General features: G+C 38.8%; 1 protein-coding gene across 1 annotated transcript; it reads left to right on the forward strand.

The window, feature by feature from the left end:
• Positions 1 to 424: 424 nt before the first annotated feature.
• Positions 425 to 17,637, forward strand: cdc40 (cell division cycle 40 homolog (S. cerevisiae)). The gene is made up of 15 exons (XM_085381567.1): positions 425 to 642; positions 1,057 to 1,143; positions 2,108 to 2,237; positions 2,328 to 2,414; positions 2,537 to 2,676; positions 3,036 to 3,132; positions 5,092 to 5,231; positions 6,147 to 6,221; positions 6,410 to 6,455; positions 7,790 to 7,891; positions 9,029 to 9,144; positions 10,167 to 10,300; positions 12,783 to 12,859; positions 16,346 to 16,490; positions 17,050 to 17,637. Exons 1-15 carry the CDS (start codon positions 451 to 453, stop codon positions 17,225 to 17,227), a joined length of 1,746 nt encoding a protein of 581 aa, XP_085237693.1. The 5' UTR covers positions 425 to 450; the 3' UTR covers positions 17,228 to 17,637.
• Positions 17,638 to 17,837: the final 200 nt, after the last annotated feature.

The raw sequence follows: 17,837 nt of genomic DNA on the forward strand, positions 1-17,837 counted from the left end.
GAGAAAATAAAATCACACAGTGAATCAATATATTCACAACAACACATTAAACAACATACTGACAGCTTATCTTGAAAAACAAAATACTGCCTCGTTAGTATTTCGTCTCATTTTACAAACTGCCGCCATAATTTTGGTAGTTTTGCCTAAAAGTGTTAATTGTAATAATTCTAATTCTAGCAAAGTAATATTTAAATGAGTAATATTCTAGCCAACTGAAATATCTGTTTTATGAATGTCTTCAAAATATATAAATTAATACATTTATATTTAATGAATGTAATGAATTAATAATTTTAAGTTAATAATTCCGGTCATACGTATAAGATTCAATGCTATAGTTCTTTAAATTCTCAATCCTAGAGAATAATAAATTATCTATAAATTCTTTCTTCATTTCTATAACGGAAGTACCGCCCTTCTGCTTCCGCCACATTCACAACATCCAAGATGTCTGCCGCCATAGCTTCCCTCGTTTCATACGGCAGTGATTCCGATTCAGAAAATGAGTCTGAATCTAATACAAGTGTTGAAAAAGTGAACCCAGTCGATACGGACGCTACGGCTCACCTTAAACCGTTGCAGTCAGAGAGCAGTATGTCTCTGGCTGTTTTAAATTCCGCCCCTGAGGTCGCTGTCAAGGTAAGCTAAGCTAAGCAGCTAACGTTAACCTCACTTTATAATTAGATTATTGGGAGTAACTCTGGCTTACTTACTTGTTATGCTGATAATAATAAAGGTTATTCAAATTACTGTGGAAAGGTGGTGTTGTAATTAGAAGTTATTTATTCTCTAAAATTACAGATTTGTTCTAGTAGTACTAAGCGGGAAAGATTCCGCAAAGTGTGTTGTAATCTTTGCGGAATTACTCCTGAGCTAATTCTAAAAAAAATACACACTGATTGAGCTCTGTGTAACTTAAGGTCCAACTACATGTATCTTACACTGTACTAGTTAACGTGTGCTTGTGTAAAACAAAACATGCGAATTACCAACCTAGAGCATGTCTCCTTTATCAAGAAGCTCGTTTGCTCATTGTTCGAATCCCGATTTTAGGAGGCTGTTGAGACGGGCATACACCTGGACCCTGCTCTGAAAGAAGTCACTTATAACCCAACATATGAAACCATGTTTGCACCCGAGGTAAGTCTGAATATTTGTGAGCTGGGTTACACATATAGTTAGTTAACTGATAATATAACATGAGTGGCATTTGATCACTTTGTTATGCAGTTGTGTGAAATACATATATTTAATTATTTTTAAACGGCACTAAACGATAAAGGTGATACATATATGAGCAACATGACAGAGAAATTAGAAAGTTATTTCAATTATTCATCCTTAAAAGACATTTCATCAACTGACATAATATTCTAATATGGAAAAGGTAAATTAGCCTTGCCCTTAGAATGTATTGTATTATTGTCAGAAATAACTTTAAAAAAATAGTTTGCTGAAAGCCTTGACCATCTTATGTGCAGAATCACTTCAATGCAAGATTTTTGTCCGATTCCTGCCTGTTTCAAGACCCCCTGCAACATTTCAGTTGCACTGCAACCCAAACTAGTAACATGAATGTGTACTTACTTTTTTTAGGGTAGGTTTTGCAGAAGATTTGCCAGAATTTGTCAGTATCAGAATAAAATCATATAAGAAGGTAAACAAGTAAATTATTGTTTACCTTCTTATGGTTATTTTGTTTCAAATTGTGACCAGATGGGAGTGATTTTTAAGTTTATGAATCAGAGTATTTATTGCTGTTAATGGTTATTAATGTTAAATTATTCATGATTGTTGTCATACCACTGCAGTGTCCCTAACCTGAGTATTTTATGTTATTCATTGATTTTTTTTTTTTTTTTTGTAAAACAGATACTTAAGGCTGCTTACGGTAATTGCTCTTAATTGCTCCTGCAGCCTATCAGTCTAACTGCTGGTACATTGATCACTGTATCAGTTGTTATTGATGTTGTGGTTTTTTTTTTGTTTTTTTAAGATCTACATGTATGAGAGGGCTTGTGAAAAAATAAATTAGTTTTTTATGAGGATCCACAGAAGTTTATCTGTAGCATTGCTAATGATTTTATATTTTTTTTCTTCATAGTTTGGCCCAATGAACCCTTTTAAAAGCCAGCAGATGGCTGCCCCCAGGAACATGTTATCTGGCTATGCAGAACCTGCTCACGTCAATGATTTTATGTTTGAACAGCAAAGGAGGACTTTCTCCTCATATGGTAAGCCTAGTGATTTGGGTTTGGATGATGCAGTGTATTGATGCTGTTTAAATTTTAATGACTTTACAATTCTCCCTTCTTTGCTTAAAGGTTATGCTTTAGATCCATCTGTTGATACACACGAGTCATCCTCTAATACCTACATTGGTGCAGTGGAAGAGGCTGAGAAACATAAAGGTAAATATTATTTATATTCAATATGTTTGAGTGTTAAGATCTACTGATATGTTCAAAAAGCTTTTCAGTTATTTAGTTTAGGGGAAGTTTGTGATTCTAGTACCATATGGCTTCTCCTACAGGTCTGACTGTGTTTGAGAGCGGTCTGAAGAAGTCACAGAAGAGGAAAAAGGTCAAAGGTGGAGATGCAGGAGAAATTGACAATTACCTTGGACCATGGGCAAAATATGCAGATGAGAAAGATGTGGCCAAACCAACAGAGGTAATTTTGACTGCTTCTCCGTGTGATTAATCTATTTGTTATCCTGAAAGGCATTTTTTAAATACTTTATTTATATTCATATATTTTGCCATAATGCAGTTAACGTCCTCTAAAGACAAATTTTTTTAATCTTCCATAGTGCAGGTGATGCAATGGAACATATTTTGTTTAAGTTATGTAGTTGTGTACTAGACTTTAATAGATGACATGCACAACTGGCCAAATGCTGATTATTACTCACATTTCCTTTTTACATCTTAGATGAAATCCATTTCAGTTCGCTGTATTTGTTTTCATAATTATATAAAAGGCAGTAAGTGTGAAGTAATCCCCTGGTTGTGATTATTGTTATTGTACAGGATGAGCAGAAGGAGCTGGATGAAATTACAGCCAAGAGGCAGAAGAAGGGAAGGAATGAGGATGATGCTCCTTCAGAAGAGAAGACTATTCTCCATGGTACTGACTTTTTTGTTAATTTTGATCGGCTGTGGCAATTAGAGACATGATTGAAAATGTAGCCTAAACGAGCCTATTTATTTATTTATTTTTGAAATTATATTTTGTGCTGTTATAAACAGCATACAGAAACAACAGGTCATAAATGTCTTGATGCATGCTCAATCATCCAGGTAAGTAAATTCCAAATAGTTGATTCTGTTCATCTGGACGTAGCGTTTTCAGTGGGAGAAACATTTCGGCACTCGTCCAAGTAGGGCTGTTCGATATAACGATATAGATCGGATGACGATATAAAAACGTCTATCGTTTCATTTTACACTATTGTTTGTTTCGTGGTGTCACAAAATAAACTGTTTACGGCAATATTTTTTCATCATTTTGATGGTCACTGTAGTGGCTATATTAATTTCTTCTTTCTCTCTTTCTCTTATATTTAATATAACCACACTATGGACGGACAAGCGCCTGTTTTTATGTGTTGTCGTTAGCAATAATGACGGTAAAACCATCGTGTGTCCGCTTGTTTATCTTCCACATAAACCTTTCACAATAAAGCTCAAGATCCTGTTGAGACTTTTCAAAATAAACTGAATCACGTGAAAGAGTATGCAGAGTGTTTACGGATGAGAAGTAAAAAAGAGCCGCCAGGTGCTAAAAGATAAACCTTAGACTCAAACATTAGAACAGGCTTTTCCCCGCAGCACGCCGTGTAATAAATACTCACAAAGAAAACGGCGGCCTTTACAACTTATGTCTAAAAATGCATTGTTTCATGCATCAGTTAAAACACTCGACTCCAGCTACAGGACGCGCAGCTGGAAACGCTTCACGCAAGACGAGCTGCTCGAGATTCACAGAATTTACAGAAAATGTTAAATTTTTGTGATTTATATCGTTATTGGGACGATAGATGTCTTATATCGGGATATGAGATTTTGGTCATATCGCACAGCCCTACATCCAAGTGATTTCTTCAGTCTCAGCTGACTGCAGGTTTCCCCAACCTTATAAACAGTACATTTGCACAATGACTGAAACGAGTCCACTGACTGGACCTCATACCACAGGCTTTACCCACGGAAATCTACACCAAGTCTGTATGGTTTACTGAAGGGTGTACCTTTAAGACCATTTGTCTGTAGGACCAACTCAGTCACCCATAACGTCTCAAAGTTTCTGTGAGTCCTTATATGTCAGGACTATCAGAACAGTTGAGAGGTATTTTTTCTAAACACCGCATCTCTGTGGCTTTTAAACCCCACACCGCGCTTTGATAAAAAATTGGTCCGCCCAAAGGATCGGGTCCCCCAACATAAACAGAGTAATGTAGTGTACGCTGTGAAATGTTGGGAGAATTGCCAGGGAGGAACTGGGAGGAACGCTGGTTTGAGCGCGGAGTCAAGGAGGCCATTTACGTGAAAACGGAAAGACCATCTCTGAATCGAGGAGGGCGCCTAAGGGTACATCTTTCGCCATCTTACAATGCTGTGATTGCAGCCATTCCCCAACTCTCTGTGAATAGTATTCATGGCCATTGATCAGCGGTCTTTGATCAATGATCAATGAGCTTTGATCAGTGGTTGTTGATCAATGGTCATGACAATTTGCATATTAATGATCAAGGAACTGACCTCACAGCCCATTGTTGCCTCAGTGGTGCTAGTTTCAGTCATTGTGCAAATGTACTGTTTATAAGACTGGGGAAACCTGAAGTCAGCTGAGACTGAAGAAGTCGCTTGGATGAGTGACGAAACGTTTCTCCCACTGAAAACGCTACGTCCAGATGAACAGTATCAACCTTTTTGGGAACAGGTCGTAAAGATATTTCACAAAGTTTACTCATTTCTGTTCTCAAGTACTTAATATGTCAGGTAGTTCCTTTGTCCGGCATAGATCCAAATACTGCAGGATTCTTTTACATCACATTTTGTCTGTTTCTTTTGTTCTCTCCCACAGTTAAAGACATGTATGATTACCAGGGCAGGTCGTACCTTCATGTCCCACAGGATGTGGGCATCAATCTGCGTTCTGCGGATGCTCCAGACAAATGTTACCTGCCAAAGAAACAGATTCATGTCTGGTCTGGACACACCAAGGTCAGTTTGAGGCGGGGGAAAAAAGTTCTAAAAGTATTTGTTTTAATGATTTTGAGAGCAGTGAAACATGGGCATTTGTGTATACATATTTCATTATCCAATCCTTGTAAAATGTCTGAGAAAATCCATAAAACCTTGTAGGTATTTCTGAACACGGTGATAACACGGGCATATACCAGCTGCTTCGCACCGACATATCTGAGATTATTTTGTTTGATTCAAAGCCATGTCTTTATAATTCACATATAAAGGCAAACACTGGGTTATTCCAAGAAAGATGTGATTCAAGTGTCTGATCTGCCAGTGCGCTTCAGGGAGAGGAAATCACTCAAGTTTTAAATTGGCTCCTTTCTGCTTTGTGCAGAAAGTTACAGACTTCAGAGTCTAATTTGAATACAAAGAAATTTGAAAAGGATAAGTGTGTGGAAGTGCTGATGTTGAGATAATAGTTGGAGAGTGGCTCGTGGTGTCACCAAAGTTTTGTGACACTTTGAAACTTTGGTATGTTGCAGAAAATCATGGATATTTTCGATAACTATTACAGAATTAAGATGATAATAAAGAGTCTGCACACATGCTGTCCTGCATGCATTATTGTTTTGGCCGGTGTGTCCAACTTAAAAATCTTTGAATAGCAATAGCCTGGCCATGGCTTTGTGATTTCAAGTCACATTTATATGATATACATTGCAGCATTTTCCTTCTGCTAGAATATTTTTCTGTGCTTCAGCCAAGAGTAAAAAAACCCCCAAACAAAACAGAAAAAGACCCCCAGAAAACAGATAAGCACAATATCAAAATTTACAAAACAGCTTGCTTTTACTGTAAATCAGCCATAAGCTGTAACAGTGACTGGGATACTCAAAATAAAGAGTCTTGGTTAAATATAAATTTCTCATCCCGTGTATGTTCTAGGGTGTCAGTGCAATCCGATTGTTTCCAAACTCTGGTCATCTGCTGCTCTCCTGCTCCATGGACTGCAAGATCAAGGTAAATAAGCTAATAAGGTTTCTGGAGAAAAGGGGGGTGGGGGTGTATACACATTTATCTAAGATGTGATCTTTATGATTGTGTAATAATCTCTGTAGCAATAAAGTAGCCTGTTACCCCGTATTTTAAATACGACAAAGTATAAATAAGTTTTTTTCTCTTTTGTAACTGTGCTCTCGTCTTCACAGCTGTGGGAGGTGTATGGTGAAAGGAGGTGTCTTCGGACTTTTATTGGTAAGTGTGCAAAATGCTCATCCTACATCATCTATCATAATGATGTGGTACATGATAAGTGTTGGTGTCGGTTAATAATTCGCTGTATAAAATTGAATTGTGTCGTTTATTCAAGTAAATCCTTTTATAAATAATAATGGATCATCAGCAAAGATGCTGACATTAAAATATGGTCAAGGTATGAAGTGCGCTCAGCCTTTTGGGAAATACAAAGCAGTGACACATTGTGAGCTCAGCATTACTGGAGGACTAATGACATGTCTGCTGACCGCTGACAGAGCGCGGGGGGATTTGGGATTTTTTATTTATTTTTTTAATATACAGATATATGCGTATTTGGAGTCTGGGGGCAGGTTAGGCTAATGCATGCAGGACTCTCTTACACTCTTTCCAGAGATGGCACGCTGTCAGAATAGAGATTGTTTGCAGCTGTGGTTCTGCTTGTCAGCTCCTTCACTGAATATGCATAATTCAGCAGCTCAGAGGCCGGGGGGAATGAGGGGCAAGGGAGGGCACAAGACACGAGAAGATACAGAAGGAGAGAACACAGTTTAGGAGTGAATAAACTGACAGAGATTGACTAGCTTAGAAAGTAGTGAGTAGGAGAAACAGCAGAGCTAAATATGATGTGTGTTAGAGTTATTGGCTATGCCTTGTGGACAGAACCCTCAGACTGATATTCATATTCATATTTTCTCCAACAGCTTAAAGAAATATTTCTGGGGTTTTTTGTGTTTTTTTTTTTAATTTTCTAGAGGAATTTGCACATAGCTGTTTATAAGGTGATGTTGTTTGTAATGTCTACCAAACTAAGCAGTGATCAGCACTTGCTTGGTTGTGTGCGCCTGTTTCCGTAGTTTTAATTGCAGTCTGTGTGGCCTCAGTGGGCTCCGTTAATGCTGTAAAAACAGTACAGCCCTGCTTAAAGACTTTTTCAATGTGGTAAGCCTTTGCTTGCATGAGGCCCACAGGGACCTCTCATCACCTCTACTGTATGAGGGGGAAAACCCAAAGGATTACATAGACTGATATTAGGAGACAATAAGAAGGTGTGTCTTTTTTCACCACCCTGTTTTACAGGCTCATTTTAAGATTCCGTTTCCTCCATTTTCCCAGATTCCACTTCATCTTCCTTTATTCATCTCCCTTTTTTAATTCCTTTATTCAGCATCTTTTATTCCCCTTAACCAAATTTCATATTTCTCAAATGATTTTGCTTTCAAAGGAGGACAGCTGGGGGATTCTTGGTAACAAGATTGGGGAATGCAGGAAAATGAATTTTAGAGGATGTATTTATTTGTCTGTAATATATGTGTGATCTGTGTCTGTGTTAGGTCACAGCAAAGCAGTGCGAGACATTTGTTTCAACAACACCGGGACCCAGTTCCTCAGCGCTGCATATGACCGCTACATTAAACTGTGGGACTCTGAGACAGGTACGTGGGCCACTGACAGCAATACGTTCTTTATGTAGGCGTACGGCTCCTTTTTAAATCTTAAAGTGACCAAATCAATAAAACTTCAAAGAAATAATTAAATAGAGAAATATATAAATGATTATCTTGAAGATGAATGATTTAATTAACCATATATATTCCTAGATGATAAATATTTTCTCTGCACGAACTTTTTAGTAATATAAACTTGTTTTCAGTCCAAGATCACATGAATTTTATCACTAACGCTAAAACCAATTAATCAACAGAGATTTTAATAATTAATCATTTAATTTTTTTTAAGCAAAACTACCAATACTGTAATCCAGGATTTGGATTTCTTTTTTCTTTCAGTAATTTATATCGGATGCAAAAAAAATAATTTACAGGTTAACTGATTTAAAAATGGTTATACCCGGTTAACATAATAGATCAATTAGGATGAATGACATGATGTCTAACACACCTTTATTGTGGAGGTGAAGTCTGCTAGTAAAACCAAATTTTAGTTGATCTGCTCGATCTGTGTCAGTCTGTGCTCCCTCTAGAAGTTGGGCCCATGGTTTCCCTTTAAAAAAGAACCCACTTGGCTCATCTGTCACATTTTTACCCCTTTCAGCTCAAGAGTGCCGCTCCAGCAGAGGGCAGAAAAGCATTAAATCCCCCACTTGTTGATATCAGTGGAGGACACATCATCCAAATACTTCTCCTAAAAGTTGATTTGCTTGAGTTAGATTTGTCAAATGAAAAGCATTGCTTACTTTTTTCACACAACTAGTTGTTGTGTTTTGTTTTTCTGGGGATTGTTTCTTCCTATATTATAGCAGTAATATAAAAAGCGTGCTATTTTAGCATACAAGTGCCTCTCAGTGTTTTCAGTCATTTCAATTTCCTGTTTCCTTGGTTGTAGCAGTAGTTGGAGCATCATCCCTGTGATGATTCACCTTTACCGAATGAACACTAGGAAATTTTTGTGTGTTACAGCTGAGTTGTCACCACCTGCAGGGATATGGAGCATACAGCATTGAAAGTTGTAGAGTGTGTCCTTAAATTTTAAAGCAACTTCAGTGTGCCTTTGTGAGGGAGCCACTGTGGATTATTCTGGAGCTCTGACTTTCAATTTGCTTCCCACCACAGGCCAGTGTATCTCCCACTTCACCAACAGGAAGGTACCATACTGTGTGAAGTTCAACCCAGATGAGGACAAACAGAACCTTCTTGTGGCTGGCATGTCAGATAAGAAGATTGTTCAGGTAAAGCTGACCATTTCTTCCACCGCAAGAAAAGTCGATCATGTTGGCCAAGCAGGTTGCACACATGAATTTCTCTGTTTACTCCCTGTGCCCGCAGGACCGTGAAATATACTCCTGTCTCATCCTCCAGCGCTAGTGTGTGTAGTTGTGTGGGAGTTGTAAGAGGTTCAGTGGCTGACAGGACTAGAGCAACTCATTAATCACAAGAAGCATTAGGGTAAACAAGAGGCGAAGGAAAGAGAACAATATGTGATAAAAGTAGGAAATCTATAAATACACTATCACGTTTTTAGAACGAGTCATGCGAACCTCTCAACATGCTGAAAGGACAGCTCAAGTGTGATATAGTTTTTATTTTCGACATTTCAGAGCAATGGATGTTTGGAAATCTCTAGAAAGACATTTTAATTCTGGGAGATTAGCTAATAGGGGAAAAAATGTTGAGTTGTAATTGTCAGTCACAATCTGGCACAATAATCAGGGTTAGCGTTAAATCATGCAGGTCCCCTTTTCGGGTTATGAGAACAGATGGCTGTTCACCCCAAGGGTGGGGAAAAAATGGAACTTGGTGTGAAAGCCATCCGAACAGACGAGCTTCATTTTATTTATTTATTTGTTTGCTGTCCCTGGAGGGGTTTCTGTGTGGTTGCCTTTTATATTTTAATTTGTACATGCTGTTTTCTCTCAAAATATTAATTTTTAGGACTAAAGTCTGTTTGATTGCTAATCGCTGTGATTACATTAAGGCAATTTAAAAGGTTCATAACATCGGTACAGTTTATAGCTGCTCTCATAGGGAGTCTCCCACAGTGAGCCATATTCTCTGTTTTTGCAGTGCGATTGAGACGAGCTGTATTTATTTTGGTAATCATCACTCCATGCGAATATAGCAAGGCGCAGTGGAACAAGTGTTGGAGGGATTGTGAATTCATTTTAGTACTCCACTTTTCGACTCATGGGATACATTTGTTTACCTCCCTTCTGTCTGCTGTGCTGTCTGTGCCTCTTTGTGTCTCTAAAAGTGGGACATCAGGACAGGCGAGGTGGTTCAGGAGTACGATCGTCACCTGGGCGCCGTCAACACCATCACCTTTGTTGACGAGAACCGTCGGTTTGTCAGCACATCAGACGACAAGAGTCTTCGAGTTTGGGAGTGGTAAGTGCCGAGTGCAGCCTGAACTGCTTATGCCATAGTTGAAACTTGAGAGTGCCGCTGTAGTTGTTGCTGCCGTTCTTCCAAGCAAGTCATGTAATCCTCCTCCCTAATGCTCTGCGTTTAATAACAGAAGACTGTAGCTGATATTGGCTTGGAGAAATCAATCAACAATATGAATGTAAAGCAAGAAGGAAGTGAACCAGTGTGGACTATAATTAAAAAACGAAACAATCAGGAGTTACAGACAGCTGGGTATTCAGTGTAATTTTGAGCTGTGCAAGTATTAGCTCTGGATTGTATTTTTTTAACTTTGTTATAGGCTTGTTAAGATGCACCTTGGGCACATCAAGTGCTTTTATATATTATTGTTCTTCTGTGATGAGCAGGATACAGATTATAGTGTTTTACGAGATTCCTTTTATATACGAGTGTAACTAACTAAAACGATGTGAATGAAATGATTTGTAATGTGTATGTGTTGGGATGACTGGAAGGTTTAAATCCCACTTTTGGGGATGGTGAAAGAAAACGCGAACATGAATTTTAATAACAAAATTAAAAATGTCCATATCCTGCTGTTTATAATTGTTTGGACAACCAAAAGACCACCGGGAAGGGCTTGTACACTGTCTGGGGTGCCCTGTCATGGTAAACAAACTCAGCTATTTGCTGTTTATAGATAATAAATATTTAAAAACCACCAGATAAACAGAGCTTTCCATGGAATGCTTCAAGGGGAGGTTTTGTATCAAGGGCAGCCATTTGTATTTAGTTTGGTTTAATTGTCAAAACTTCCTCATGAGCTTGTGAGATGGATTATCTGCTTAAAAAAGTTTTTTGCACACTTTAAGTCAATGTGAAAGACAGAATTAAAGATAAACACAACAACAACAACAAGCTAAAGAATTAAATCCTAAGAGTCTGCTTTGGGCAAACTTCGGGCTCCCATGAGCTTTTTTTTTAGTGCAGCGTGGGAGTAAGCGGGCAAGTGGTATGTCAGGCCAAAAAGTGACTTGACGGTCCCGCTTTCTCCCATGGATACCACCTGGCTCTAGTCCCCCTGCCCCACTCTCCCTGTGAGAGCTGCATTAGGCTGAATTTACAAGAATAGTCTCATGTTGCAAGAATAGAAGCGGCGTCTAGCAGAGAGGGGCATGTTGAGAGCACGCAGAATAGACTGCGAGGCAGCAAATCCACAAGCCATTCGCGTCATAGTGAAAACGCCTACACGCAATTTAAATTCTGTCCACGTTCTCACACATAGTGTTCCCAGGATTGACTACTTTATCTATAGCATAGGTTTGTCATCAGGAGAGTCTGTGAATGCTTTCCAGGAGGATTACAATTGATTCGAAATGTACCAAACTGCACAAAACAAGGGGAATTAACTCTTGATCATAAAGACATCATGTAGAGAGCGATGAAGCCCACGGGGACACTTGGAATGATAATAAAATGAGAAGGAAAAGGATAGCGGGAGATAAGTGGTGGAGACTGTGGAAGCATATTGTAGGAATCACTCAGGATGGTCAAAGAACTGCTAAACCTCCCCAGAACTTGATTTCTTAAAAAGCCTGCTTTTTTAGAAGCGATCGATTTATCTCAGCTTAATAAAACTCCCAAATCGGAATGTTCTTAGAATAATTTGAAAAGGAAACAAATGAATAAATGAATTAAATCTGTCAGTGCTTGTTTTGTGAAACCATCCTTCGTTTCAAATTAGCACATATAATGAGATAAATTATATTATAGAAATCTTAATTTCAGACCCACTGAAGTAGTGTGTCTAAAAACAAAGTGTGGGTTCTTAGTTATGGAGTTTAGTTTGGCTTGACTGCAGATTCTGGCTTGAACAAACACAGAAGCTCCTTAATCTCTGACCGTGTGACGGTCGTGCAGCCCCAGCTGTCACTCGTCACAGAAAGAAACAAGGACGTGGTTTTAGTAAAGCTGATGGCAAGTTGAGTTTAGGACTTTGCTTTATTTTACAGCAAGTCTCAGCAAATTGGCACGCTGTCATCCTGACAGACACACATACATGCACTGTACATTTGAATGATCTTCTTCAGACAAGTTAAGATCAAATAGCCAAGTTTGCTGTTTCTCCCAAAGCAGAGAGACATAGCAGAGCATAAAAGAACAGCGAGGCCGGGTGAAGGAGCAAAGGAGGGTTTCATAAATAATTGGTGGCTGGTGCAGCATCAAAAGCATCTTTCACATTATTTACAAGATTTATTTATTTACTGTAGCACTAATGGTGATACAGCCTGTTTTTTTTTCCTTCTTTACCTCCACCACAGCTCTTCTCTCTCTAGTAAATAAGCAGTTTTGAGCTGGCATAAGCACCTTCAATGTCAAACAAACAACAGCTCTGTCGATGTTTTCCCATAGAGCTGTTATTGCTAAGGGCCTTCTCACGTTGTTCTCATCCACTGTTTAACCCGTCTTCAAGTGTACTCACAGTGTTTTGTGCCTTTTTCAGGGACATCCCTGTGGACTTTAAGTACATTGCTGAGCCCAGTATGCACTCCATGCCAGCTGTGACTCTCTCCCCCAATGGTAAGTAAACTAATCATGGCCAAACACTCATAAACACAGTCAAGGACAGGCGACTTGAGGGAGTAAAACCTGCATTACCACACTGAAGTAGAGTCACACCTTCTGAGATTTGCCATCGCTCAGGCAAGGTGGGAAAAACAGATATTCTCAGTGTAGTAAGTTTGTTGTACGTGGAGATTTCTGCTTGCCACGAGATCCAGATTTTCTATCAATACATGTCAGCTGTCTGTGTTTCCAGTTCTGTGTTTAGCTCTGGCTGTTTAATCGTCACAGATAATGCATTAACTGTTGGATAACAGAAATATTTGGACACTTGAGTGACTTAAACTGTGTACATTTGATGTCAAAACAAATGTTTAATATTTGAGCAATTTTGCCTTTTGGACACTGGAGCAGTAAGATTAGACAGGGAAGTGGGGCGAGGGAACAAGAGAAGACACACAGGGCCATGGGTCGGACTCAAACCTAGGACCTGTTGACTGCTCCATCAGTGAGCTACACTGGCACCCAATGCTATTTATTTTTAAGATGAACAGCTGTATGACTGTATACTGTCAGTTAGCATACCGTCGTGTAAAAAAGAGGGTTTTCATAGTGTAATGGAGGAGGTCACGAGAATGGGTTGCCTCACCGCTCATTGGCTAAACGGCAGCAGTATGCTGATATCTTACTCAGCAGATGTGGCTCCGTTCGTGAGTTCTGCCGACTGGCTGGCCTTTTGTACACATAGGACTCAGTGCAGCTGCCATGTTTATTTTAGAGACAAGTCTTTCTTCGGGCAGCCCTTCCAAGCAAGCCACACTTGTTCAGTCCCTCTTTCTAATGGCACTGTAATGTTTTCCACTTTTTCATTGTGGAATTATGGACTTCAAATCAATTTGGCCTTATAACCCTTCCAAACTGATGGGGAGCAAAAATGTGATTGTTGATTGTTGATGTCTTTCTCCACACGAGCAAAGCTTTTACTTCTTTGATAGTAGAGATTTAGGTCAGGGTTGTAGGACTCCGTTATAAGCCTGTAATTTTTTTGTAATTGCTGAATTTTACATTTCTTTTTGTGTAAAGTACCTTTACCATGCCTTCATGCAGTGCCGCCAGATTTCAGAGCAGTATCACTCTGTGAGATCCATATATCCATTCATATTCTTACCAATTACCGAGGTTATGGTACTCTTACCTGTACTGTAAATAAGCTGCAGCCAGGAAATGTTATGTTGATTAGACCCAGTTAACAAATTTTAGATTACATAATAGGAGTGGGCAATAAAAGCCTCAAAATTAAATCACAATTATATCAAGAAAATTTGTAATGTTATTGCTGTGGTCTCACTTCATAAGAGAATTTTTCTGAAAATTACTCAGGATTTTTTTTTAATTGTAACATTTTATCTGTGATTGCAGGCAGTAGCGTTTGTAGTGCAAACTAAATAAAGGGCATTTTTCATCTTTGTTTTTTCGATATGAGCTACAGCCATTGATGAAAGAATTTAGTAAATCTATTACTACATGGTGCCAGCAGCATAGTGTAATAGGAGATACAACATGGATCAAGTATTACCACAAAAGTAGCCAAAGTAATATTTTCCACTGTGATTTTTTTTTTCTTGATCAAGGCATTTATTTGTTTTTATAATATAAAAGTGATCACATATAACCAAAAATGTGCTCTGATCACAGGATAAAAGAAAAAAAGCATAACAGTCAGATCACACAAAAGAAAAGAAAATGAATTTTAAAAGCCACTTATTCATCACAGATCTTTTGCTTCTATATTTGACACCAAAGACAGAAAACCATTTAATAGATCCTTTTTTAAGCAGTGCATCTTTTTCCCCTCCCCAAGTTGTAAAAAGTATCTGATGTCATTTGTGAAGATGAACCTTCCTGCCACAAAAGGCTGCATTTGGGGTAACAATGAACTATTATTTTCCAATAAATTTAGAAAACTTCTTATGTATTGGACATGAGCAATTGGATAATTTGGGACATAACCAAAACATATGAGCATAAACATGTGCTCTAGCCCTCATGCCTGGGCTTGTTGTAGGGATGTAGACGCATGATCACAAAATTTAACAGATGAAGCATAGCTTGTTGAAGCTGGCCTGTTAGTACAGGATTAACTTTGGCTGGTAGTCATTAGTTTCCAGGACTGTCCTTGGTTGAGCTGCTTCTCTCCACTGCTCCCAGTTTCATCCTGTGTGTCTGCTTGAATGCGTGTGTTCTGTGTGTAAAGCTCTTCCCCACACATGGAGCAGAACCTAGCAGAGGAGAATCTGCCCCCCACCCAAGTATATTACACTACCATTTTGTATCCATGGAAACATCTCCATTGTAATTTATGTAATATCTCTGTAGGCAACCTACAAAAACCTTTTTTTGTCCTCATTTGTTCTTTTCCTTTCTACATTTCCCCCCCCCAGTTTTAAATTTTTTCTCTCCTCCTGTTCTCTTCGTACTTGCCTTCTTCCTTTGGGCAATATTCGTATTTGTTCCAGCGTGGTTTGTTTATCTTTAGCATGTGAATAATGAATGAGCTCTCAGTGGGAGACCATTCAGTTTTCTCTCAAGCCTAAATGGCGCCCAGCCCCACTTGGCACCATATATACAACACCCCCCCCGCTCTTCCCCATCTCTTTTTCATGTTGACTAAGCAGACAGGGCTCCAGTGCGCTGCTGAAATTGGTCAAGTTGTTTTCATTCTCCTGCACTTATTCTATTTGACATTTGCTGACAAGTTTTCTGGAAGTGGTGTAAAAAGAGGACACACATATCAGAACTACATTTCTTTCTCAGATCGAATTAGTAATTTCCTCATGTACACTTTTAAAAAGTGCGGAGAATTGTATAATGCTTTGACACTAAAGCACTGCCTCTCACCATCGTGCAGTGATGTTGAAACTGTTGGATTGTCAGGGGCTGAAATGCTCTCTAAAGCAGATCTCTGCTGAGCAGCCACTGATGCAAAACCTCGTTTTATTTTTTTTCCCTAAATTGCCTCAATCTTTCCAATTCACTGATGGCAGAATGATGAGTTCATGCCCTTTTCAAAGGGCTGTCCACTTCAATCCAAATTTCCAGTTTTGCTGTTTTGAAGAATTTTGGCCATGAGGCAGTTTCTACCATTTACTGTGTAGCTGCTGTTAGTTAATGTCCCTCCAGATCACAGTTTTTGCACTGTCAGGTTTAGCGCATGCTAGCAGTGTCATCAAAATACCGCACTGAAGATCTGAGGGTCTGCTTGTTAAACACTTGGCTGTACAGAATCATGCAAATAATACATTTAAAAGGTTTGGGGACAACTTTTAAAGTTTATATGCGTTTGAATTTGAATTCAAACATTACCTTGAAATTTCAATGTGAACAACCAAAAATGCTTTTGTTTTCTCTTTGATTTTTTTTTTGCAAGAAATGTGTATTGTGTTATCAAGGGCACAAGTGCTTTGCAGCATAGTTGGCCAATGGTTTATTGTTTTGTTTTTTAAGGTAAATGGCTCGCCTGTCAGTCCATGGACAACCAGATTTTGATCTTTGGAGCCCAAAACCGCTTCAGACTAAACAAAAAGAAAGTCTTCAAGGGTCACATGGTAGCTGGCTATGCATGCCAAGTGGACTTCTCCCCAGACATGAGGTAAGCCTTCACAATGTCACTCTGAAGGGCAGTTTTATTCTGACAGAAACCACAAAGTAGAGATGCTTAAAGCTTTAGAATATTCCACTAGTAAATACTAAACAGTACTTATGAATAAAAATTTGCTATTAGTGTAATGGGTGAATTAAAAACTGAGTCCAAATGCACCATTGTGCAGATGATCAGTATATTGAGATATCTTTGCTTGTATTCTGTAAGCTGTTTCTCATCCTGAGCTTTAAAATGCATCCAGGTAATGAAGCACTCTTGGTGAAAAAAAAACATACAGCTATCGCTAGGAGAGCTCACAGGACATCTTCCTATTTTTACACAAAACGCCCATTAAGACCCTTTTTTGTCCCTCTTCTCACCCACCACCCACGACTGTGAGCAGGTGCCCTCACTTCCTTTCAGTATCCATGGCAACATTGCAACCCCTGCCTAGATTAAATACCAAAAATTCCAACTCCCACCTTTTGGCTGCTGAAGTGAAGATAGAAGTTATTTCTTTATTTTTTATAACCATGTGCTAATTATGAAACACGTTTCTTTCTACCAGTTATGTGGTGTCAGGAGATGCAGATGGAAAGCTGAACATCTGGGACTGGAAAACCACCAAGCTTTATCACAGGATCAAGGCTCATGACAAGGTGTGCATCAGCGCCCTGTGGCATCCACATGAAACCTCCAAGGTCATCACCTGTGGCTGGGATGGACAGATAAAACTCTGGGATTAGATCTGTCCCTGAGGACGGGTTTCTGGAAATAATGGACATGACCTGACTGGTTCAATAAAAAGGAGGAGGCCAATTGTCTCATGGTCTGGAACTGTTTTTGAGTCGAAGCCAAAAGACTGGCATCCAGTCTGATTGTACAGGTGTATTTGTTTTTTTACCCTGTGTAGGATCAAAATACTTAGTCATGTAATATCTGTACAAACAAGAACTTTCAAAGTATTGGTTCTACTGCAGAAGAAGTATTACAGGGGGTACCTTGTTATTCTTAATGTTTCTTTTTTTTGTTACTGTATTTTCCAATGTTCTGGTAGTATACCTTTCATATTCTTGATAAAATATATTCTTTGTTTTCAGCTGTATGGCCATCTCTTTGTGGAAATAAACAACCTAAAGTCTACCTTTTCAAAAAATGAAGCACTCCTTCCTTTGGGGGGAAAAACCCCCCCCCAAAGTGTTTATTCTTTAAAATCAAAATCATGAGGAGAAATTCGGTTCATCATCAAAAGGTTTGGTAAATTTCAATAACTGAACAATGTTGTTATTTTAAAGTGTTACTTTTCCTGATTGTTGGCAGTGTTGCGGTGCTGAACAGACAAACGCCAGCTGAACA

Source organism: Rhamphochromis longiceps, linkage group LG15, assembly GCF_057381845.1.
Source record: "Rhamphochromis longiceps isolate RC_006_pf linkage group LG15, R_longiceps_female_GT1.1, whole genome shotgun sequence".
NCBI classification, from domain to species: domain Eukaryota; kingdom Metazoa; phylum Chordata; class Actinopteri; order Cichliformes; family Cichlidae; genus Rhamphochromis; species Rhamphochromis longiceps.

Bases quoted from the DNA above. Each gene is read 5' to 3' on its own strand.
- cdc40 (XM_085381567.1), top strand. From the start codon at position 451: ATGTCTGCCGCCATAGCTTCCCTCGTTTCATACGGCAGTGATTCCGAT. The intron at 1,144-2,107 runs GTAAGTCTGAAT...TTTTCTTCATAG, and splicing joins AAACCATGTTTGCACCCGAG to TTTGGCCCAATGAACCCTTT. The intron at 2,677-3,035 runs GTAATTTTGACT...GTTATTGTACAG, and splicing joins ATGTGGCCAAACCAACAGAG to GATGAGCAGAAGGAGCTGGA.